Below are 24,388 nucleotides of genomic sequence, written 5' to 3'. Positions count from 1 at the left end.
GAGACCCCATCTCTACTAAAAATAGAAAAATTACCCAGGAGTGGTGGTGTATCCTTGGGTAATTGATAGTTGGAACTGTTTAGGAGGTGGCTTATCAACTTGACAGAAACTTAGGTCAATTTTAACATCTTGGAAATATATAGTACTCAGTATATATTAAGTGTAGAGAGTAAAATGTATAGATAGGAATTTTTTAAAACTTCTTAGCATTTAGAAGTAGTTTCTGTGTTCCTGTTTTCAGTGATTGGCCTTTGTTTACCTAGAAAACTGATTCTGGTAGGTTTTTAAGAATGTAAGCCATTGTTTTTTTTGAGATGTTTTTTTTTTTTTGGAGGATATGTTAAGCATCTTTTAAACTGCCTTAAGGAAAGATCTTTATATGATGTTTTGAAATGAAATATAGATGATTAATTTGATTTGTTTGAACTACATTTACAGTGAGCTGCTTGAAGTGGACCACATAAGAACAATATATCACATGTTCATTGCCCTCCTCATTCTCTTTATCCTCAGCACACTTGTAGTAGATTACATTGATGAAGGAAGGTAAGACAAAAAAGAATGGTGGGGCTAGCTGATATGGGAGAAGTTGAGATTTTTCACTACATTTTGGTTAAGGGTAATTTGGTTAAATTTGCTTCAGAAAATTCTAAAGCTGCTGATTTGAGGGTGATATTTTTCTCCTTTGAAGAATGTAACTAAAAAGAAAATTAGAACCTTCATTACTTATGTTTAAAACGGTCTATTTAAAAGACTATGATTGGTAGTTTCCAGGTGATTTTCCCAAACAGAAGAATTTTGTATGCAGTTGGCACTTGAACGTGAGTTCACTTTTTTTTTTTTGAGACAGACTCTCATTTTGTCACCTTTGGTAGAGTGCCGTAGTGTCATAGCTCACAGCAACCTCAAACTCTTGGGCTTGAGTGATCTTGCCTCAGTCTCCCAAATTGCTGGGACTACAGGTGTCTACCACAACACCCAGCTATTTTTAGAGACCGGGTCTCGCTCTGGCTCAGGCTGGTCTCAAACTTCTGAGCTTAAGCAGTCCACCTGCCTTGGCCTCCTAGAGTGCTAGGATTACAGGCGTGAGCCACCTCGCCTGGCTGACTTTAGGGATTTAAAAAAAAAAAAAAATACAGTCAGCCTTTCATATTGGCAGAGTCTTCATCCACAGCCAAACTTGGATCGAAAATACAGTATTCCTAGATATGAAACCACTTGTGCAGAGGGCTTATTTTTCTTTTTTTTATTGTTGGGGATTCATTGAGGGTACAATAAGCCAGGTTACACTGATTGCAATTGTTAGGTAAAGTCCCTCTTGCAATCATGTCTTGCCCCCATAGAGTGTGACACACACCAAGGCCCCACCCACCTCCCTCCGTCCCTCTTTCTGCTTTCCCCCCCATAACCTTAATTGTCATTAATTGTCCTCATATCAAGATTGAGTACATAGGATTCATGCTTCTCCATTCTTGTGATGCTTTACTAAGAATAATGTCTTCCACTTCCATCCAGGTTAATACGAAGGATGTAAAGTCTCCATTTTTTTTTTTTTTTTTTTTGTAGAGACAGAGTCTCACTGTACCGCCCTCGGGTAGAGTGCCGTGGCTTCACACGGCTCACAGCAACCTCCATCTCCTGGGCTTAAGCGATTCTCTTGCCTCAGCCTCCCGAGCAGCTGGGACTACAGGCGCCCGCCACAACGCCCGGCTATTTTTTGGTTTTGCAGTTTGGCCGGGGCCGGGTTTGAACCCGCCACCCTCGGCATATGGGGCCGGCGCCCTACTCACTGAGTCACAGGCGCCACCAGTCTCCATTTTTTTTAATAGCTGAATAGTATTCCATGGTGTACATATACCACAGCTTGTTAATCCATTCCTGGGTTGGTGGGCATTTAGGCTGTTTCCACATTTTGGCGATTGTAAATTGAGCTGCAATAAACAGTCTAGTACAAGTGTCCTTATGATAAAAGGATTTTTTTCCTTCTAGATGCCCAGTAATGGGATTGCAGGACAGAGGGCTTCTTTTTCTTTTTTTTTCTTTTTTTTTTATTGTTGGGGATTCATTGAGGGTACAATAAGCCAGGTTACACTGATTGCAATTGTTAGGTAAAATCCCTCTTGCAATCATGTCTTGCCCCCATAAAATGTGAAAGAGGGCTTATTTTTCATATCCAAGGTTTCACAGGGCTGACTGCAGGACTTGACCATGTACGGATTTTGGTATCTGCAGGCGGTCCTGAAATCAATCCCCTGTGGATACAGAGGGACAGGCGTATATGATTTTTCAGTGGTTTTGGTGGTATACATTTAAGATGGTTAGTTAGAACAAGTAGCTTATTGAAATTTAAGCTTGAAAGTGTTTGTTTACTGTTATAAAAATCACATTGTAACAAAAAAGGGCAGTGTGATAATCATAGATTGAATTATGTGCTTTTTGGGAAAATTACATTTTGAAATGATATTTTTGTTTGTTTGTTTAGCAGGCTCTGGCCAGGTTTGAACCTGCCACCCCCAGTGCACGGGGGTGACACTATAACCATTGAGCTACGGGCGCCCAGCCTTGAAATGATATATTAATGGTTTTTGAATTGTGTCTGTTTCCTTCTGAAAAATCATAGGAATGATTTCACACATAGGAATGATTGTTATTTTTATACTTTATTTTGCTGTAGAGTATTTGAGTTTAAAAATATTAATGTGAGAACCTGATCTTTCAGACGTTCAAAGTGCAATTATAGTAGGTATCTGAAGTTCAAAGGCAGTAATTATCTTAGGACTTTTAGAAAACTAATTGCTGGGATATATTGTGAAACAGAGGATTAGAAGCAGTTCTCCATCTAGTGGAACTATCACATCTATGACTTTAGTGTATTAATGTTGTAGTGTTCCCTGAGGTTGAAAATTTGGGGTCTGAAAGTTTTGAATTCTGTGAATTCAGTGCATATTAAGAACTCACTTCTACGTTCTTTTTTTGTGCTTTTTCTCCCAGGCTGGTGCTTGAGTTTAGCCTTCTGTCTTATGCTTTTGGCAAATTTCCTACCGTTATTTGGATGTGGTGGATCATGTTCCTGTCTACACTTTCGATTCCCTATTTTCTTTTTGAACGTTGGGCCAATGGCTATAGTAAGAGTTCTCATCCCCTGATCCATTCTCTCTTCCATGGTTTGCTTTTCATGATCTTCCAGATTGGATTTCTAGGATTTGGACCAGTGTATGTTGTATTTGCATATACGCTGCCACCAGCTTGCCGGTTCATTGTTATACTTGAACAGGTAAGGGTTTGAATTTTAAGCAAAGTGATGCTGTGCTTAAAATAATACTGATACTGTTATTTTTAACAGTTTAACTTGAATAAATTTCCATATGTCATTCTTATGACATCTGAAAAATCAAAGTGTTGAACTAGATCATCTCATCTTTCAAGATTCATTCTAGCTTTCACGTTCCAACTCCTGGTAATTGAATTGTATTGAACTGCTTGGGATGAATTAGACTTTTTATAAAAGTTGTTTAAATTATAAAATATATTTTTGTATTTTAAAAACTTCTTTCTTTTTTGAGACAGAGTCTCACTTTGTCACCTTCGGTAGAGTGCCATGGCATCACAGCTCACAGCAACCTCCAGCTCTTGGGCTAGGGTGATTCTCTTGCCTCAGCCTTCTGAGTTGCTGGGACTACAGACGCCCGCCACAATGCCTGGCTATTTTTGTTGCAGCTGCCACTGGCCAGGTTTGAACCTGTCACCCTCGGTATATGGGGCTGGTGCCCTACCCACTGAGCCACAGGCGCAGCCCTAAAAACTTCATTTTTGAAGTGTCAGTTTCATTGTTTTGTCATGTAACTATTTACATCTAAATAAAGGGTTTATTTTAGTTTTTATGAAAATGGCTTCTTAGCTGTGTCCATTGCTCAGTGAGTAGGGCACTGGCCACATACACTGAAGTTGGTGGGTTCGAACCTGGCCCGGGCCAGCTAAAACAAAAATGACAACTGCAACAACAACAAAAAATAGCTGGGCATTATGTCTGCCCTGTAGTCCCAGCTACTTCAGAGGCTGAGGCAAGAGAAATCGCTTGAGCCCAAGAGTTTGAGGTTGCTGTGAGGTGTGACACCATGGAACTCTATCCAGGGTGACATAGTGAGACTCTGTCTCAAAGAAAAAGAAAATGGCCTTTTGTATGGATCAGTTTGGTGTTGGGAGGTGGCAGTTGGTTGCTGGAGGATTCTATTCAACCATCTTGTTTTGCTTCCTTCCAGCTGAATACCAAAGGATTTATTTTTATTTGCTTATACACCTTTCAGAATTTTCTGACTTACATTGACTGTCTATAACATGCTTGACTAATGGAAAGGGCCTTTTCTTTTTTTTTTTTTTGTGGTTTTTGGCCGGGGCTGGGTCTGAACCCACCACCTCCGGCATATGGGACCGGCACCCTACTCCTTGAGCCACAGGCACTGCCCCGGAAAGGGCCTTTTCAAAGGACTTTCTTTAAACAGGCTTTTAATATCTTGATTTGTAATATACTCATTAGATAATGTTATTAGCTATAATATAATTTGAGTAATAACATGGCCTTCTTTGTAGTTTTTTTTTCTTTATTGCATAAAAGTGAACTTGGTTTGGTATATGCAAAAAAAATTAAGTTCTTTTGTGTAAATATAATTAATGCTGTTCTGGAGTTGCTTATAGGAGACAAGGAAAATTTATCCTTCCCCCCCCTTCCTTTTCTAGGTTCGTTTAATAATGAAGACCCATTCATTTGTCAGAGAGAATGTGCCTCGGGTTCTAAATTCAGCTAAGGAGAAATCAAGTATGTAATTTCATTAAGTTAAAGGATTATCCAGAGGGTATTTCAGCCTTTGGTGTTTGCTGGGATGGCACATTATATAATATACAGATTGTGTTTTGAGTTTTAAATATAAAAGACCCATATTGATTTGGAAGACTTTCTCAGTTTTCTGACTATTCTTGTTTTTCCCTTGATCCCATATAACTTTAAAAAATCGATCCTTAGAGTCTTGTGTAACTACTTACTGTTTGCAAATTGTTTCACACTCTAGAAGTTAGTCACAGGAATAACTTAGTTAAGAGAGATTGGTAATATTCAATTAATATAAGAATAAGAGGTCATCTTAGGAGATCAGGAAGAAATAACATGAGCCAGGAGATGTCATCTTGTTCTTCCCTGTTCTGTATTTCCTTATTTTCCTCCTTTAATTTTACTGAGAGAAATCCAAGAGCCCTGATCTAAGTATGGTTTTCCTTTTTTAGGCACTGTTCCAATACCTACAGTCAATCAGTACTTGTATTTCTTGTTTGCTCCTACCTTGATCTACCGTGACAGCTATCCCAGGTAATGGTACTATACAATAGGAGTGTGGCGAGCACATGAATTTGTGGCATGAGCGAGGTGGATACATAGGTAGGGACCACCAGTTCACATAAGAATATAGAGAATATGAAAGTTCATTTTCTTCTGTGTGGCTTGGGATGCCTCAAATCGTGATTTACATATAGCAGTCTAATTTGATTATAGTAAATTTTTGTGTGTTTGTTTTGGAATAGAATCTTTGTCACCCTGTAGAGAGTGCTGTGCTGTCATAACTCACAGCAACCTCAAACTCTTGGGCTCAAGCAATATTCTTGCCTCAGCTTCCCAAGTAGCTGGAACTGTAGATACCTGCCGCAGTGCCCGGCTAGTTTTTCTATTTTTTAGTGCAGATGGGGTCTCACTCTTGCTCAGGATGGTCATGGTAATTCTTGACAGAATTATGTAAGTATTTCATGTAGCCGTAAATGATTTATGTGTAAAAATATCATGAGTGTATTTATTCAAGTTCAATTGTTTATTTAGAAAACTTATTTTCTTTTTAGGACTCCCACTATAAGGTGGGGTTATGTTGCTATGCAGTTTGCACAGGTAAAGTTTTAACTGCCAATGGTGTGTTGATTGGTGGGAGATGGGAATTCCTATTCATGATACTCTTACTTAAATCTTCTGGGTGCTCAAAAATGTTTCTTTTGAGACTGTGAATTTTTTTAAACTATTATCAGAACAGGAAATGGTATTTGTTTCGCCAACATCAAAAGGAATTTTCTTCCGTAAAAGGAAGTCTTTTTAATTAAAGCAATTCTGATTATTTCAGTAAGCAACACATTAATTTTCCCCATATTCCTGCTTTTTTTTTTTTTTATTTTTTATTTGAGACAGAGTCTCACTTTGTCACCCTCAGTAGAATGCTGTGGCATCACAGCTCCCAGCAACCTCCAGCTCCTGGGCTTAGACGATTCTTTTGTTGCGGTTTGGCTGGGGCTGGGTTTGAACCTGCCACCCTCGGTATATGGTGCTGGCGCCCTCCCCACTGAGACACAGGCGCCACCTGTTCTGATTGTTTTCTTTTGGGGGTATATGTGTGTGGATGTGATCTGACTCTCCCACATTCGCTCCCTCTTCCCTACCACTCCCCTACTAGAATCATAAATCCCAGAATATCTCAGTTTAAATTCTTATCTCAATCAAAACTCCCCTTACAGTACAAGTTTTATATAGGAAGAAATACAGGTTCTAAAACTATGAACTTTTCAGCGGTGCCTGTGGCTCAAAGGGGTAGGGCGCCAGCCCCATATGCCGGAGGTGGCGGGTTCAAACCCAGCCCCGGCCTAAAACCGCAAAAAAAAAAAAAAAAAAAACAAAAACTACGAACTTTTTTTTTTTTTTTTTTTTGCAGTTTGGGGTTTTGGTTGGGTTTGAACCTGCCACCTCTGGCATATGGGGCAGGCACCCTACTCCTTTGAGCCATAAGTGCCACCCAAGGCTATGAACTTCTAAAAACTTGACTTAATAAAGGATTAGAAAAAGGTATGGTGAAAACTAGGTTTCAGTAAAATCCCTGAAGGATTATAGCAGTCCTGTATCCTATTGTTAAATGAAATATGTATGTACCTTATTATTATTATTATTTTTTTTTTGAGGAAAAGATCACCTTTTTTTTTTTTAAATCAAGCTATCGTTATGATAATTGGATATTTGTTATGTTTTAGGTTTTTGGGTGCCTTTTTTATGTGTACTACATCTTTGAAAGGCTTTGTGCTCCCTTGTTTCGGAATATCAAACAGGAGCCCTTCAGCGCTCGTGTTCTGGTCCTATGTGTATTTAACTCCATCCTGCCAGGTAACATGAGTATTTGTTCATTTGGTCATGCATAAATTCATAAGGAAAATGTAATAGAAGACCACTCCCCATGAACTCCTGTATTTACCTGCTTTTTCCTCTAAACTTATTTACACACATATACCAATCTTGACTTCTTTTCCATCTACTTTAGAAATGGAAGTGTCCTTCCAGTCTTCAGGACAGTCTTTCCATTAATCTTATGTCTTTCACTCAAGTTTTATGTTCTGTGGTGGTAGATGAGCCATATTTATGCTTTATCTTTCTGTTCCCTATTCTTTTCTCTTTAATCTAGCTCCTAATCCCACCAGGCCACTGAAATGCTCTTTGTTAAAATCACTAGTATCTCCCTGATTCTGACTCCTGTAGATGGTTACACTAATCCAGTTTGACTTGCATGAAGCATTGGATGTTGCTGACTCCATCTTGAAATCTCTCTTGCCACCATTTCCTATTCTCCTCTGTCTTTCCAGCTATACCTCAATCTCTTAACTTTACTCATTCTACTTATTTTTTTCTGGAGATACATGAGTACCTACTGATGCTAGGAGCTCAGCATCCAGCAGCGAATAAGACATGCATAATCTTTACTCTGTGCAAGCTTGCATTTTACTCACTCTTTCTCTTTATTCATTAAATGTTAGTAATGTTTTCTGTCATCACTTTTTCTCTTCCCTTCTCCCTCTGACATCTTTCTTTTCTTTTTTGGAGACAGAGTCTCACTATGTCACCCTGGGTGGAGTGCTGGGGCATCACAGCTCACAGCAACCTCAAACTCCTGGGTTTAAGTGATTCTCTTGCCTCAGACTCCCAAGTAGCTGGGACTATAGGTGCCCACCACAACGCCCGACTGTTTTTGTTGTTGTTGTAGTTATCATTGTTGTTTAGCAGGCCCTGACCAGGTTCAAACCCGCCAGCCTCAGTGTATGTGGCCAGCACCCCACACTCTATGGACACCTCTGACATCTTTCAGTAACCCACCCTGCTAACCCTCAAGATTTATTCCAATAAACTCTGTTATCTGTTCCTAAAATAGGGTGTGTAGCTCGGTGCCCATAGCTCAGTGGTTAGGGTGCCAGCCACATGCACTGGGGCTCTTGGGTTCGAACCCAGCCCAGGCCTGCTAAACAACCACAATGACAAAAATAGCCAGGCGTTGTGGTGGGTGCCTGTAGTCCTAGCTACTTGGGAGGCTGAGGCAAGAGAATTGCTTAAGCCCAAGAGTTTGAGGTTGCTGTGAGCTATGGTGCCATGGCACGCTAAAGAGGGTGACAAAGTGAGACTCTGTCTTAATTAAAAATTAAATAAATAGGCGGCACCTGTGGGTCAGTCAGTAAGGCGCCGGCCCCATATACTGAGAGTGGCGGGTTCAAACCCGGCCCCGGCCAAACTGCAACAAAAAAATAGCCGGGTGTTGTGGCGGGCGCCTGTAGTCCCAGTTACTCGGGAGGCTGAGGCAAGAGAATCGCTTAAGCCCAGGAGTTGGAGGTTGCTGTGAGCTGTGTGATGCCATGGCACTCTACCGAGGGCCATAAAGTGAGACTCTGTCTCTACAAAAAAAATAAATAAATAAAAAATAAATAAAATAAGGTATGTGTTGCCTACTTGGCTGTTTTCCCCACTGGAATGTAAATTGCTTAAGATCAAGTACTATGTTCTTATAGGTGGTCACAGTCTCTCCCATATTGTCTGGTACATAGTAGATGCTCTATAAATATTTTGTGAATAAATGTAAAGGGGTGGATATGTGAATGGTATTTTACAATATAGTGTAATTCACATTGGAATAATATCTATTTTACAAAATAATCCCAACTAAAATGGTGACATATAATTAATTGCTTGATATCTGAGCTATTTGAATAACTTGTATTTTATAAAATAATCCCAACTATAAACAAGTGGTGACATGTAGTTAATTGCTTGATATCTGAGGTAGCTGAATAACTTGTATTTCACAAAATAATTCCAGTTAAATGATGACATAATTAATTGCTTATATATGAGCTATTTAGAAAGGCTCTCAATATTTATTAATCTTATTTTTAGGGGTGCTGATTCTGCTCCTTAGTTTTTTTGCGTTTTTGCACTGCTGGCTCAATGCTTTTGCTGAGATGTTGCGCTTTGGTGACAGGATGTTTTATAAGGTAATATATAATTAGGCTCATCTTATGTCCTCATTAAGTATTTGAGCTTATTGGTTATTATTCCCAGCTTCTTCACACAAACATTGTGAAATTTCTTTTCCACAAATTTCGCCAAAATTGTCTGAAATTCTGATACAGATTCAATTAACATAGCTTTTACCTCTAATATCTGCTCCCTTAATACACGTGCATAGTTTCTGCCGGATCCTGTGAGAATATATTGCTGAATACAGCAGGAAAGTGTTTGTCCAGATGGTGTTATAAGACAAAAAATTGGCTTATATGGTGCCAGTGATGAAAGAGTGACATCAGTAAAGACCATTGAACAATTTGTGAAGGAAACAATTTTCCCCTCTTTTATTATGAGAGGTATTGATTCAGGAGTATTCTTATGTTTCTAAAATTGGAAAGCTTTAGACTGGCACCAGAATAGTTCATTGTGTTTGGTATCCCCACCTAAATCTCTCTTTGAGTTTTTGTTGTATTTTGATATCAATTTAAGTCTCCTAGACTTTTCTCAGACATTAAGTGTGGATTGCAGATTTTAGATATCTGATTTCATTAGTCTGTTCTTAAAATTGGGAGCAAGAATTATATAAAGGACACCAGGTCTTGGAGGTAGCCACCAACTCACTCCTCGTGTAACTTAAATTTTATCATTTATGATACCAGAAAACAGCTCTTTAATCTTAACACTCTATCTAGTCTTAATGACCTTGGAATTTTCTTACTACATTCTAGCAAGGTGAAGAGCTGGAGGGGATAGGGAAAGTTTACTGATTGCTGTTTGAATGAACATTAGATTTAAATGAGTCTGTGTGTTCTGTATCTTTCATCATAACTTGTTTAGTTATGAGACAAAATGTACCTAGAAACTTGGTCATACATAATACTAGAATTAATGTCACATTTAGTTTTAATAAAATGCCTTTTAAGAGTTTTCTGACATCAGCATATGAACTAACACTTTATCATAATATATGCTGGTTTCTATGTTACATATGTATGGTTTTTGGAAAAATTGAGGGGGGTTTTGCTTATGGTATGTGTGTAGTTTTATACCTTTGCTTTTCCCTTCAGGATTGGTGGAATTCCACATCATACTCTAACTATTACAGGACTTGGAATGTAGTTGTCCATGACTGGCTATATTATTATGCTTACAAGGACTTTCTATGGGTAAGCAGCAAGATTTAGTTTAAGAAATGGATATTTGGTCAGGCACAGTGGTTTATATCTGTATTCCTAGCACTTTGAGAGGCTGAGGCATGAGGATAACTTGAGCTCAGGAGTTTGAGACTGCCCTGGGCAATGTAGCAAGACCTTGTTTCTACAAAAAGTAAAAAAAATTATCTGGATGCCATGGCATACACCTATAGTCTGACTAGCTACTCAGGAGGTTGAGGTGAGAGGATCACTTGAGCCCAGGAGTGTTGAGGCTGTAGTGAGCTCTGATGATGCCATTTTACTCCATCCTGGTCAACACAGTGAGATCATGTCACCCTCCTCTCCCCCAAAAAGGAAAGAATTCTTTTCCAGATATATTATTATGCAGTAGGAAGAAGTTATATGTAATTGCTCATGAAGCCAGGTACGGTGGCTCATGCCTGTAATCCTAGCATTCTGGGAGGCCGAGGCAGGTGGATTACCTGAGCTAAGGAGTGGAGACTAGCCTGAGCAAGAGTGAGACCCCATGTGAAACTAGCCACGTGTTGTGGCGGGCACCTGTATTCCCAGCTACTCAAGAGAATGAGGCAAGAGAATCACTCAAGCCCAAGAGACTTGGATTAATCTAAGGCGCGTAGACTTGGAAAATCACTCAAAAGTTTGAGGTTGCTGTGAGCTATGATGCCACGGCAGTCTACCCAGGATTGACGAAGTGAGACTGTCTCTTTAAAAATAAAAATAGCCTAATTGCTCATGAAGAAAGGATGATAATATCTTTAATTTTCCTATGAGAGAGACATTTACATCTAACAACTTCTGTGCTTTGAATAGTATATTGCTTAGAAACTAATTTGTACGGTACTAAGGCTAATACTGTATTTTTCTCTGGGTTTTATTTTACATGATAACAAAGTAAAGAATGCATGGAACTCTTTGGAGGAATTGAAATGATCCACCAATAATGGATTATTTCTTAGGAATCTTGTTGCCAACAAATAATCTCTATCTTTTTTCATTTATTTTTCTTTGTTTAGAGAAAGACCTTTTGTAGATTTATGTCTCTCCAGTGATACATGTCTTTGAGATATTCTTTAGAGCAGAATGTGCTTAGAGACTAATGAAATGTAATCTTGGCTTGGTGCCCGTAGCACAATGGTTATGGTGCCAGCCACATACACCAAGGGAGCTAGATTCGAACCCGGCCCAGGCCAGCTAAAATAACAATGACAGCTGCAACCAAAAATAGCTGGGCATTGTGGTGGGTGCCTGTAGTCCCAGGTACCTTGGAGGCTGAGGCAAGAGAATTGCTTAAGCCCCAGAGTTTGAGGTTGCTGTGAGTGTGATGCCATGGCACTCTACTGAGGGTGTCATAGTGAGACTCTGTCTCAAGAAAAAAAAAAAAAAAAAGAAAAAGAAATGTAACCTTGAATCTCTTGGTTGATTAAAACTTCAAGAAAGAGCACCATTTGCCTAGTCACAGCGTCTTGTGGTGGAAATAGCATTATTTGAGTGTACTTTCACATAGGGAGGAGGCAAGTCTCTTCTTCCTAAATCTTTGTTACCTGTAGAAAATGGAGAGGACACCTGCCCTATCCACCATACAGTGTTACAGTAAAGATTATATCAGATACATTTTGCTTATGTATGAAAATTATGGTTTGTCAACCATAATAATTTATAAATATATGCTATTAATGTTTTTAGAAACATACCTAGATCTTTAAATGATAATGCTTTGGGAAATGCATCATTTTAATAGGGATTTATGGGTATTTATGTTTTTGTAATTATTTTAATAGACTTGGATTAATCTAAGGCGTAGACTTGGAAAATCACACATAAATATATTTAGGTGCTTTTTGCATGTGATAATGATATATCATATAAAACTCATGCTTACTGGGAGGCGCCTGTGGCTCAGTTGCTAAGGCGCCGGCCCCATATACCGAGGGTGGCGGGTTCAAACCCAGCCCTGGCTGAACTGCAACCAAAAAATAGCTGGGCGTTGTGGCGGGTGCCTGTAGTCCCAGCTACTCGGGAGGCTGAGACAGGAGAATCACTTAAGCCCAGGAGTTGGAGGTTGCTGTGAGCTGTGTGATGCCATGGCACTCTACTGAGGGCCATAAAGTGAGACTCTGTCTCTACAAAAAAAAAAAAACAAACAAAACAAAACTCATGCTTACTTTAAAATTTTTAAAAATCTTTAATGTTTTCCTTTAGTTGTTCTCTAAGAGGTTCAAATCTGCTGCCATGTTGGCTGTTTTTGCTGTATCTGCTGTAGTGCACGAATACGCCCTGGCTGTTTGCTTGAGCTTTTTTTATCCTGTGCTGTTCGTGCTCTTCATGTTCTTTGGAAGTAAGTATCTTGGCATGCTGTGAGTACTAGGTATTATGTTAAAAAGAGAAAATCATGCGGAAGAGAGACGAAAATCAAGGTAGAAAAACTAGATAACACTAATACCTTGTCAAAGTAGTATTTCTCAGCTGGTTAGAATATTGACTTTGAATAAATTATGTAACCGTCTCCAGTTGTTTACACTTTAAGGAAATGAACTAGGTAACCTCTTGAAGACCATTAATAACACTGATTTGGCAGGTCATGAAGTTTATATAAACATAATCAGTATGCACCCCTTGGAAAATTATTTTTGAGTGGGTAGAGGAAGAGTTAGCATATGAATAATTTCATGAAATATACTCACCTGTTCTGAATACTGTTGCTGTCCTGTTAATTACTGATTAATACATTTCAACAATGAAGCTTCATTTTCATTTATAAAACCAGTGACCAGAATAAAATGTATGTATGTATGAACAGTTGATGGCTTTCTGTGATTTATTAAATGATGACAGTAGATATCTGAGAGTCCTTATCTCCTGATAGACTGTTTTGATAACTGCATACTTTATTTTGTTGTCTTCCTAACTCTAGTGGCTTTCAACTTCATTGTCAATGATCGCAGGAAAAGGCCAATTTGGAATGTTCTGATGTGGACTTCTCTTTTCTTGGGTAATGGCGTCATGCTGTGCTTTTATTCTCAAGAGTGGTATGCCCGCCAGCGCTGTCCTCTGAAAAATGTGAGTCACCTGTCTGATTGGAGTGCAAAAGTAACCTGTTTGTCTCCCAATTGTGAGGATTGGTGAGCATTGTTAAGGAGAAGAACAGTAGTGGAGATTATGATGAATTAGCATTAAAATGAGGGAAATATAGAGTAGAAGCATTAGTTTATCATCTGCTGTTATTGTACTATCTTTGCAATTCTTCTTTTCTTTGGTTTTCTTCACATTTAACGCTTCCTAGTTCTTGGTTTTCATTTTTCTTTCCCTGCTTTTTCTTTAGCCCCCTTCTAATTTTCTGTCTCCTGATAATTTAAGTATTCTCTAAGATTTTCCCAATGGCGTGTATATCTTCTACCACCACTACCTAAACCTAGGTATTTTTTTATCCATGTCTTCCCAAAGTAACAACTCTTGTAAAAATGTCGTACAACTTGGATATGCCTAGGATTCTGTTTCTTTTGATTTTTATATTTTTTTGGTTTTTTTTCCTTATAGCCATGTTCAGGTTTCATTTATTCTTAGGGCTTCAGTTTTTAGCAATATGTGGATAACTCCTAAATTTTAAGAGGGTACTTTCTATTTTTTATAAGAATTTTATTTTCTGGCTTGGCACCCATTGCTTAGTGGTTAGGGTGCTGGCCACATACACCAGGGCTGGCGAGTTCAAATCCGGCCCAGGCCTGCTAAACAACAATGACAACAACAACAAAAAAAAATAGCTGGGCGTTGTGGGTGCCTGTAGTCCCAGATACTTGGGAGGCTGAGACAAGAGAAACTCTTAAGCCCAAGAGTTTGAGGTTGCTGTGAGCTGTGAACTGAGACGCCACGGCACTACCGAGAGCAGCATAATGAGATTGTCTCAAAAAAAAAAAAAGAGAATCTTATTTTCAAGTAACATAGTATGGAACATAGACTTCTGAGTTTTCCAGCAAGCACCCTGGTTAATTTAATTGATATGGTCTGGTTAGGTGAGTCTCCTAGTACTAGTTAAAAGCACTGCTTACAGTTACGGGTAGAATTTCATGAGTGAAAATACCCGAAGAAGTAGAGTTGCCAGGCAGTTTTTGTTTTGTTGTTTTGCAATAAGGCCTCACAATGTTGCCTAGGTTAGAGTGCATGGCTGTCATTATAACTCATTGCAACCTCAAACTCCTACGCTCAAGCAATCCTCCATTTTAACCTCCCGAGTGGCTAGAACTACAGGCATGCACCACCATGTTGGGCTTAATTTTCTATTTTTTTTCAGAGACATGGTCTTGCTCTTACAGGTTTGTCTCGAACAAACTCCTGACCTTAAGCATTCTTCCCACCTCAGCCTCCCAAAGTGCTAGGAAGGCTCACCACTTTACCACCAGCACCCCCACAAGGTGCTAGGGTTACAGCACTGCACCTGGCCTCTAGGCACCATATATGTATATTATATGGCATATTGTATATTTAATGATTTTGTCCTGCTTTCTGTATTGGCCTTCTCAGAACACCCTAAATGTCTGGTATTCTACTTTTTAAAATAAACTACAAAAATTCAGCAGGTAGAGCTACTTTTCAAGTTTATCTGGACATCCTATACTTGAATTTGGTGGCCCTCCTAAGGGGTCCTTCAGTGCCTATAACCTTCCATGTTTGGAGGGAATGCCTTTTTGATATATCTGCCTGGGTATTTGTCATAGGCACTTACAAGTGATGATGTCCACAATCAGATCAATCAGTTTTTTTGCAAAGCTTCTAGAAACTATCTCTCCCGTTTTTGTTATGTTGCCTCAGCCTTCCTCCACATTTCCTGTTAATCCCCTTTGTGCATCTGAATCAATTGCTCTTAACTCTGGACTCTTGTCTCTGGTCATGCTGCTCTTTACACTCATATTCCACATGTCAGATCTTACTTTCCTTTCACACTCCAGTTTGTTGTTATGTCTTCCATGAAGCTTTTCCAAATTCCTGCTCCCTTTCCTATTTCCGATCTTTTACAGTACTTTACCCATTCTTCCTTTAGACAGTTCGGTAATCTAAAACCTTGTGTTTTAGTCAATTTGCATACATATTTATCATCCTTAACCTACCACTGTTTAGATCCAGTAAGGCTGTGCTAAAATTAAACAGGCAAGATAGAGGAAGAAACTGCCTATTTAGAATTTTGTCAAAAGTGCATGCAGTTGTTTATCATTTACTGTACTTGAAAAGCTTCATATGAAGTTTCTTTTTTTTTTCTTTTTTTTTCTTAAGAGACAAAGTCTCCCTTTGTTGCCCTCAGTAAATCAGTAGATGCTTTGGTGTCACTCCTCGCAACAACCTCCAGCTCTTGGGCTTAGGCCATTCTCTTGCCGCAGCCTCCCAAGTAGCTGGGACTACAGGTGCCCGCCACAACGCCCGGCTATTTTTTTGTTGCAGTTTGGCCGGGGCTGGGTTTGAACCTGCCCTTGGTATATGGGGCTGGCGCCCTACTTACTGAGCCACAGGCACCACCCCATATGAAGCTTCTAAATTGAATAAATCTGTGATACAGATAAAAGTACTGAACATCTTTTGAATTAGTGAACTGCTGTTAGTTTAAAGGTTACTGAAATGCTATGGGGCATTTTAGATATACAATATATAATATTAACATTTCCTGTTCTCACACTTCTATAGTTCCCACATAAACTATTCTTCTATTCTTTTTATTTCCCTTTGTAGCCCACATTTCTAGATTACATCCAGCCACGTTCCTGGACTTGTCAATACATGTTTTAGAAGTTTGGACTTTGTTTCCTTCTGTGTCACTGAAGATTGGGTGATTTTCCTTGATTTGGAGCCTGCAGTTTCCAACTGTTACTGAAGTTACCCGCGTCATTTGGGCCATTGCAAGCTTTATGGATGACTCACTCCATTCCTAGGTCACTTGTAGCAATACTGTTGGAAGTTCACTGGAATCTTATACACTTAAGCAGGACGTTTTGTTGTTGTTGGGATGGGGACAAGAGAAGGGAGACTAATAGTTGAGGCATTGTTATTTCTTGTTGGTCATATCACTTTTAGCTTTGGTTAATTATAGCTATTTTGTTTTCTTGGCTCCGTTCAATCAGAAACTAAACATCATACTTTCTTGGCCACTGAATTAGCCAAAAGACTTATGAAGTCTTCATGAAGACTTATGAAGAAATTGTTTAAGTACCTTTGGGTTAGAATTTTTTTCCATGCCCATTGTTGGAATATAGGCTAATTAAACATCCAGTTGGGTAGAAAAAAACGTGGAATGATTTTTGCTATTTATAGTAGACAAAATGTTTTCCAAAGATGATCTTCTTATATATCCTATTTTATACACATATATGTATACATACATATACATTTTAAAGTTCAGTTCTACTCAAGTTTTTACCTTTGTTTTCTCTAAAGATCATGATTTCTGTGAAGCAAAAAAAATGACTTTCACCTTGAATTCTTAAGTTTACATCAATAAATTACATTGAGGGTATCGGAAGTAGTAAGGGAAAATGAAAGAAATAGCACAGGCAAAAGCAAAACATTTCCTCCTATAAATTCCAAAGTAATTTTTAGAAAAATTTGTAAGTCAATCATGTTTAAATTATTTTGTTTGTCTTGGAACTTAACATGGAAGATATGTTTTTTAACCTTAAGGTATTAAGATCTTTGAAGTTATTTAGAAGTATCCTTTAGAACAATTATGTTATTGTCTAAAAGATATTGACTTATCTTGAATTATTGTGCAGACTAGCGAGTCTGTAATATAACTATTGCTTACCTCCTTTAAGGATCCAGAAGCTGGCTTCTGCATTTGTTCAATTATTATACTTTTAATGGTAGTATGTTTTCAGGTGAAACAAATTAATGTGTGATTGCTTTTAATAAAATGTAGTCTATTATGCAATATTTCCATTTTATACAATGCCCATTACTAATACAATGTGGTGTGGGAATTACTTTGTTTGCATATGTGAGGTGTGATTTTGTTTGTAAAGATAGAGCATTGCAAAGGATGTCACAAACCTACCTTCTACCCAAAGAAATGAGACTTATGAATTATTCAGGTGATTATTGTTACTTGGAGGGCCTCTTAGTACAGTTTGGAATTGTTTTAAAGTCAGTTTTGAATCTTAGAAGAAGGTAAGTAGAGTTTTTAAATAGACACATCCTACTTTAGGCCACAAGTACCCAGCCTACTCACCTATTTTATTCACCATGTCTTTGATCCAGATAAATTTAGGCAGATTTTAAACGTCAAATGCAACTTAAACAAACACAAGCACACCTCAAGGGAGGTTACTTGTAAAAAGGTATTCAATGTTCTCTGGCAGTAATGTTCTGCGACAATAGTATTGTAATTGTAATGGAACCATAACCTTCTAACAAGACTGCTTTTTTTTTTTTTTGTAGAGACAGAGTCTCACTTTACTGCCCTCGGTAGAGTGCCGTGGTGTCACATGGCTCACAGCAACCTCCAGCTCTTGGGCTTATGTGATTCTCTTGCCTCAGCCTCCTGAGCAGCTGGGACTACAGGCGCCCGCCACAACGCCCAGCTATTTTTTTGTTGCAGTTCGGCCAGGGCTGGGTTTGAACCCACCACCCTCGGTATATGGGGCCGGCGCCCTACTCACTGAGCCACAGGTGCCGCACAAGACTGCTTTAATAGATGGTTATTTCTGGCATTTTTCATAAATATTAAAATGAATGAGTTACTTGAACTCATAACTTCATTTTAAAGATAATGAGAACAGATTGGTCTATGACTTGGTTATATGAATAAGCCAATCTTCTGAAGGAAGAGAATGGAATTTTAGGTGTATATTTTTGTTAAGTACTGTAAATGTGTACTTACACAACAGGACTTTGTTTCTCTGTAGTGTTTCTGAGTCCTGCATAGGTTAGCTGATAATGGCTAGCTTTTATTTATTTTTTGAGACAGAGTCTCACTTTGTTGTCCTTGGTAGAGTGCTGTGGTGTCACAGCTCATAGCAACCTCAAATTCTTAGGCTTAAGCAATTCTCTTGCCTCAGCCTCCAGAGTAGCTGAGACAACAGGCCCTACCACAATGCCCAGCTGTTTTGTTTTTTTTTAAGAGACAGTGGTCTTGGTCTTGCTCTGGCTGGTCTCAAACCCCTGAGCTCAAGCAATCCACCTGTCTCAGCCTCCCAGGTTCTGGGAGTATGTGAGCCACCAAGTCAGCAATGGCTAGTTTTTAAAAGTTCTGCACTTTCCTTTATTAGTGATTTTTCTCCCTGAGATTGACAGCAAATGATATGTACAATTTAGAGTGGTAATACTATCCTAAAGAAATTTGCAGAAACATTTATAACAGTTAAAGAGATGGCCATTTTCTATGACAGAAACTGGTTTGATAGCCATGATCTGATTGTGGTCTGCTTTTAGCAAAAATCTTTTCTTCAAACCATCATTTACACTATTTAAACAAACAAACAAACAAAAAAACCCCCTAAAACCTCTTGCTAATATGTTTCATGAAGAATGATTTATTTTTTTCACTATTTTGGTAATAGTGAAAATTATTTTCAGTTATAGGATGATTCTGTCTTCTCAAAAGCAATGTGCTTAAATTTCTTTTTCATAAGAAGTATTAATGATAGTAACCATGGTTTGGGGTGTATTATCCAACAGAACAATTAAGTATATGTGTTTCTCTTTCTTATTACCTCTCTAATTTGATCTTCTATATACATTTATGCATGGGATTAATTTGCTAGATACTTTCATTCTCGATCCTGAATAATGAAGCAAAATAGAATTTTATTTTGTTATTTGGTGGATTAATGTACTGTAATGTGCAGGTAAAGCTGCTTGCCTCATGTTATAATTAAATTAGAAAACTGAGGCTGCTTTTAACCTGTCAGTAATTTAACATTTGCAAGCAAAGGAGCAGGGTAAATGTTTTCTCCTTTTTCATTAGTTGCAAGATATAGGTAGGTGAAAACTAGCAGGTTAAGAAAGTACAATATATTTGCAAACATAGGTTATGTCGTAGAGCTAATTCATTTAGTATAGACGATTTACAGTGTAATTTTAAAATACTTGCCTGAAAAAATTTTATCTTAAAGTCTAATAGAAAACATCATGTATTTAAAAGTTGGTTATTTGGTCTCCACAGCCTAAAAAGATATAATGTATTAATTGCTGAGAGGTCTTTTGTGCAAAGAAAATGTCTTTGTTTTGAATGGGTTAAATACCTTTGAGCAACATTCATTTGTATAAGAAAAAATAATGAAGGTCAGATAACTCTGTAGTATCAAGGTGGCCTGATAACAGTGTAGCAGTTTGAACTTTTAGTCACGGAACCATTTTTTTTTTTTTAAATGTTAGACTTAAGCCCAGCACACAAAACAGATAAAACATACCTTCTTTTGTTTGAGATAGTGATGATGAGCCTGAAACCCTTCTTGCTTGGCAAACTTACTCTCCCCCCCCCAAAATACACTGTAATGTACTGGTGCGATGAACAAAGCATAGGGTTTTGATTAAGATAGCGCCACACTTATTAGCAATGTGACTTTGGGAAAGTTGCTTAATTTGTCAGAGCCACAGTTTTCCACATTTGTAAAATGGGCATAATAACTACCTCATAGGAGTATTGCAAATCCCTAGCTTCCATAAATTCTAAACCTTAATCCTTATCTGACTCATTGGTATCTTTTAAAAATGTGAATGTCTGGAATGCTGCATACTCCCAAGACTGTACTTTGAAGTAGACTCTCAGGATGATATCAGCATTGGACCTTGATATACTAGATTACTGCACAATAGGATTTACCTGCTCTTTTTTTTTTTTTTTTTTTTGAGACAGAGTCTCACTATGTCGTGCTGGCTAGAGTGCTGTGGCGTCACAGCTCACAGCAACCTCAAACTCCTGGGCTTAAGCGATTCTCTGCCTCAGCCTCCTAAGTAGCTGGGACTATGGGTGCTAAGCCATACCTGGTAATTTTTAACAAAAGTTTTAAAGGTACTCGTTCATGTTTAGCTTTTACAAAAATAAAGAAATATGCGTCTCCTGTTACCTAGGTATTTATGTCAAATGTGTGCAACTAGTGTGTACACTTAAGTTTTAGGATTTATGGACGGGATAGAGACTACTGAGGCCTTATTTCTACAAAGAGAATGCTTACAATTATAAAAGGCAGAATAAATTTCTTAATGGAAGATAGCTCATACTCTGGTTATAAATTTGACCTGCTTACTAATTTTGGGCAAAATTTCGCTATGTATAGTGTATAGCTATACACTATTCACAGAAAGATCTGTGTTATTTATGTATGTTATTTATCTTTAAGAATTTTGACTGAAACTGAAGGAACTGGGACATAAATGTTTTGAGGAATAAAATTAATACTATGAGTAAAGCTTATGTAGGGATTTGATTCCTTTTTAACATCATTAAAGTTTTTATCAGGTAGTACAGCATTTAATTGTTACATATGAGCCCAGTTTAAAGAGAAGATTAAAAAATAGCTACTCAGGGTGAATCGGAGAGAGTAGTGCCCTCCTTCTTGACCCTAAATTTAACATCTAGTTTGAAAATCAGTAATAAAATTGATAAGCTTTAGGTTAGGAAGAGAGCTAGTATAACCTATACAGTTTACTGAACCCTTAATGAAGTTTCCCCTTTTTGGGGATAAAATATAAAGGCTTCAATAGCTAATTTGGACTTGTGGAAGGGAGTTAATTTCAGAAGTGATAACATTTAAGAAAAAACCCTCAAACTGCCCTGTCATGTTTATTTTTCCTAAGTCCTCTCTTATTTATACATGAATATATTCACATTTCTGGTGTCAATAAGCCCCTTCCAACAGATTGCTAAATTTTAAGCTGATAGATAGTATACCATGCTTTGTGGTGTGTTTCTCAGTGAAGCAGTAGCCGTACTTTGTTTTAAATCCTTTTGAAATAGGCAGTTCATGCACCCAGTCACATACTCTCTGAAATAGTTTGAATTCCCATGTGCAAACGTGCCAATTCTTGGGTGGGCAGAGAGCTGAAAGCCCATTGAAGACTCTGCCATGTGAGATAGAGAAGCTGCTTCCTGTGCTTGCATCTTTCCAGTTTGTATGTTAATCCATAATGTTCTGAGAGCAACAGAAACATCACATAAAGTTGTTTTCAAAGGTTTTCATATTAACTAAATTTCTAATTCATTCCTGTTTGCTATTTTCCTGAATTCCTATTCTCTCTTGTAAGTTCTTGTTTGTCTCATCCCTGGTGCCAATACTTCGTTAATATGTATTATATTAGCAATTACTTAAAGAATTTAAACTTATATACACACACACAAAGTGGCAAAGTACTGCAAATGTGAAAAATGTGTTAAATAAATATATTTGGAAAAAACCTGCTGTTTTAGAAGTAACTTCAAGTGCATTTAGTATTAGCTCTATGGTTCACGTTCATGAATGCTTTTCATCACAATGTCAGATAGCTTTATATGCTGAATGTGGCCAAAAGAAAGGGGAAAAAACTGGACTTTCTTGTCCAGGCTAATGGAAGGGAGCTGTGTTACAGATTACAAAGAAATTCTGGGGCCCAGTTGTGACTTTGTACTTGCATCAAGAAGAGTAGCAACACTGACTTGTCAGCCTCCTATCTTCTGTGGTAATGATTTGGTGCTTGATTCCTTTTGTTCTTGGCCTTTAAAAACCTGTAAGTGGGGCGGCGCCTGTGGCTCAAGGAGTAGAGCGCCAGTCCCATATGCCAGAGGTGGCAGGTTCATACCGGCCCCAGCCAAGAACTGTAAAAATTAAAAAAAAAAAAAAAGAAAGAAAATAAACCTGTAAGTGTATTTAAGAAAGCACCACTCCTCTACAGCAGTGGGTAGAAATGGACTTTGGGTTTCTAATGAAAAGTAAAAAATCTGTTGGCCAGGAAATAATCCCTTTTAAGACAAGATAGGGGAAAACAAGTTTTGAAGCAATTTAGGTTGCTTCTACTGTGTTAATTGTTTGAACATCTCCTCTCTGAGGTGTTGCCGGTGGGACAGTATTGAGGTGGGGGCCTTAACAGGTGATTGGGACATGAGGGCTCCTCCCTTATAAATGGGATTCAGGTCAGCCCTTCTGACAGCATTTGGCCTAATTGCCCTTCCTCCTCCTGCCATGTAAGGACAGTGTTCCCTCCCTGTGAAGGATGTAACTCAACAAACAACCTGAATCTACTGGTACCTTGGACTTCCCAGGCTTGGGAACTGAGAAATTTCTGTTCTTTATGAATTACCTGGTTTCAGGTATTCTTTTAGCTACTCATATTAGGAACTGTAGGGACAGACAAAAGTTGTTTGGGCTTTCTCACCCATGGCCTTGGGTATAGGACAAGATAAAGTTGTCTAGGCTTTCTTACCCATGGGAAAGTGCCATGGCTTCCTAGAGAGCCATAACTCTGTACAGTGAACTCATGCTCATCTAATGCTTGGTGTGCTGCCATTATTGTTCCCCTGGATATAAAGGTGTACAAGACTTCTGTGTGTGTGCCGATTGTGGATCACAGAATGTGAACTTCCTATGTAACTCAGCTCCTCTGACACCAGAAGTTGAATAAAGGCGGACTTCCCAAGCTTGCTCACCCGCCGCCCATGAGCTGAATAAAGCCATGTTGCACCTGCCTTCCATGCCTGAGTTTCTGTCCCATCTCTCTGAATAAGAACACTGGCATTACAGGAACCTATTACGATTAATACTTCACATTGCAACCTTCTTGTTTTCCACCCTGGGTTGAGTGCCATGGTGTCATAGTTCACAGCAACCTCAAACTCTTGGGCTTGAGTAATTCTCTTGCCTCAGCCTCCCAAGTAGCTGGGACTATAGGCGTGCACCACTACACCCAGCTAGTTTTCTATTTTTAGTACAGAGGGGTCTCTTGCTCAGGCTGGTCTTGAGCTCAATCCACTCACCTTGGCCTCTTACAGGGGTGAGCCACCAGGCTGGCTGATAACTGCAGCATTCCTTTCCACAGAAGCACATGTTACACCAACAGTCAAGAAGTGCTGTATAGTTCTCTTGATAGCCTAGCTGTAACTCACCTGGCTCTGCTGTGGGAGAAAGTGGGAAGGGAGAAATCCCTTCAGAAATGAAATCATGCCCATTTTTTGGGCCAAGTAGGGGCAAAGCCATTGTGGCGATTTTTCTTGACAAATTTATGAAAATTTGAGGGCCTTGTCCTTTTAGGCTTAGCTTACATTTGGACTCAACTAAGTTCATACATCTGACTTACAAAACTGGTATAACAGTTTGTAAATAAGTGAGGAAACAGTCATGGAGTGGCATACTCAGGGTTGGCCACGATCACTGCGATTTGCTCTCTGTAGACGCCCAGCTTAGTGTATGATGAGAAAGATGAATTTATTCTCACAGACTGCAACCCTGTGCCACATACTGTACTGTCACTGAAGATACACACATGAACAAGGCAAAAGCATAATTTGTCCTGTAGGCTTACCAATGTGTGAATTGAATGACACAGAACTAAAAGGCTGAGGCATCATTTCAGTTTTAGGAGTGACTCGTGCAGAAGCAACAGTAGAAGCTGCTTTCTCCCTTGGAAAGTTTAGCTGAGCAGCGCCTAGATTTCTTAGTGTCTCCTTTTAAACGTTTCTAACTGGTACCTTTGTTTTTTAATAACTTGAAATACAAATACCAGCCTGCTTCCCACTCAGTCTTCTTCAGGGCACCGTGCATGCTCTAAGTGTCTGCAGGTGTGTATATAATCCCTGCCTACATGCTTAGGAAATGAGTTGGTAAAAAGATTTGATGCAAAAGCATACTATTTGTTTTTCCCCCAAACAACCTGGGTATGTTTGGTGCTAACACTGCCTTCTATCGTAATGTTTTCCCACCTGAAGCCCTGGAGG

General features: G+C 38.7%; 2 protein-coding genes across 2 annotated transcripts in view; one reads left to right on the top strand and one right to left on the bottom strand.

Moving 5' to 3' along the window:
• SOAT1 (sterol O-acyltransferase 1) overlaps positions 1 to 17,416 on the top strand; it is a 61,155-nt gene extending 43,739 nt beyond the window's left edge. The window contains exons 6-16 of the mRNA XM_053604120.1: positions 439 to 546; positions 2,992 to 3,274; positions 4,735 to 4,813; positions 5,275 to 5,356; positions 5,878 to 5,923; positions 7,045 to 7,174; positions 9,224 to 9,321; positions 10,402 to 10,500; positions 12,709 to 12,844; positions 13,421 to 13,566; positions 16,222 to 17,416. Coding sequence (XP_053460095.1) covers positions 439 to 546; positions 2,992 to 3,274; positions 4,735 to 4,813; positions 5,275 to 5,356; positions 5,878 to 5,923; positions 7,045 to 7,174; positions 9,224 to 9,321; positions 10,402 to 10,500; positions 12,709 to 12,844; positions 13,421 to 13,566; positions 16,222 to 16,278 — 1,264 coding nt within the window. The 3' untranslated portion in view covers positions 16,279 to 17,416. The remainder of the gene's footprint in view (positions 1 to 438; positions 547 to 2,991; positions 3,275 to 4,734; positions 4,814 to 5,274; positions 5,357 to 5,877; positions 5,924 to 7,044; positions 7,175 to 9,223; positions 9,322 to 10,401; positions 10,501 to 12,708; positions 12,845 to 13,420; positions 13,567 to 16,221) is intronic.
• The window catches only part of NPHS2 (NPHS2 stomatin family member, podocin), a 216,566-nt gene that overhangs the window by 45,699 nt on the left and 146,479 nt on the right, over positions 1 to 24,388 (bottom strand). The window lies entirely within an intron of this gene.

Source organism: Nycticebus coucang, chromosome 10 (genome assembly GCF_027406575.1).
Source record: "Nycticebus coucang isolate mNycCou1 chromosome 10, mNycCou1.pri, whole genome shotgun sequence".
Lineage (NCBI taxonomy): Eukaryota > Metazoa > Chordata > Mammalia > Primates > Lorisidae > Nycticebus > Nycticebus coucang.
The sequence above is the reverse complement of the archived record's forward strand: the minus strand, read 5'-3'. Positions and strand labels throughout refer to the sequence as shown.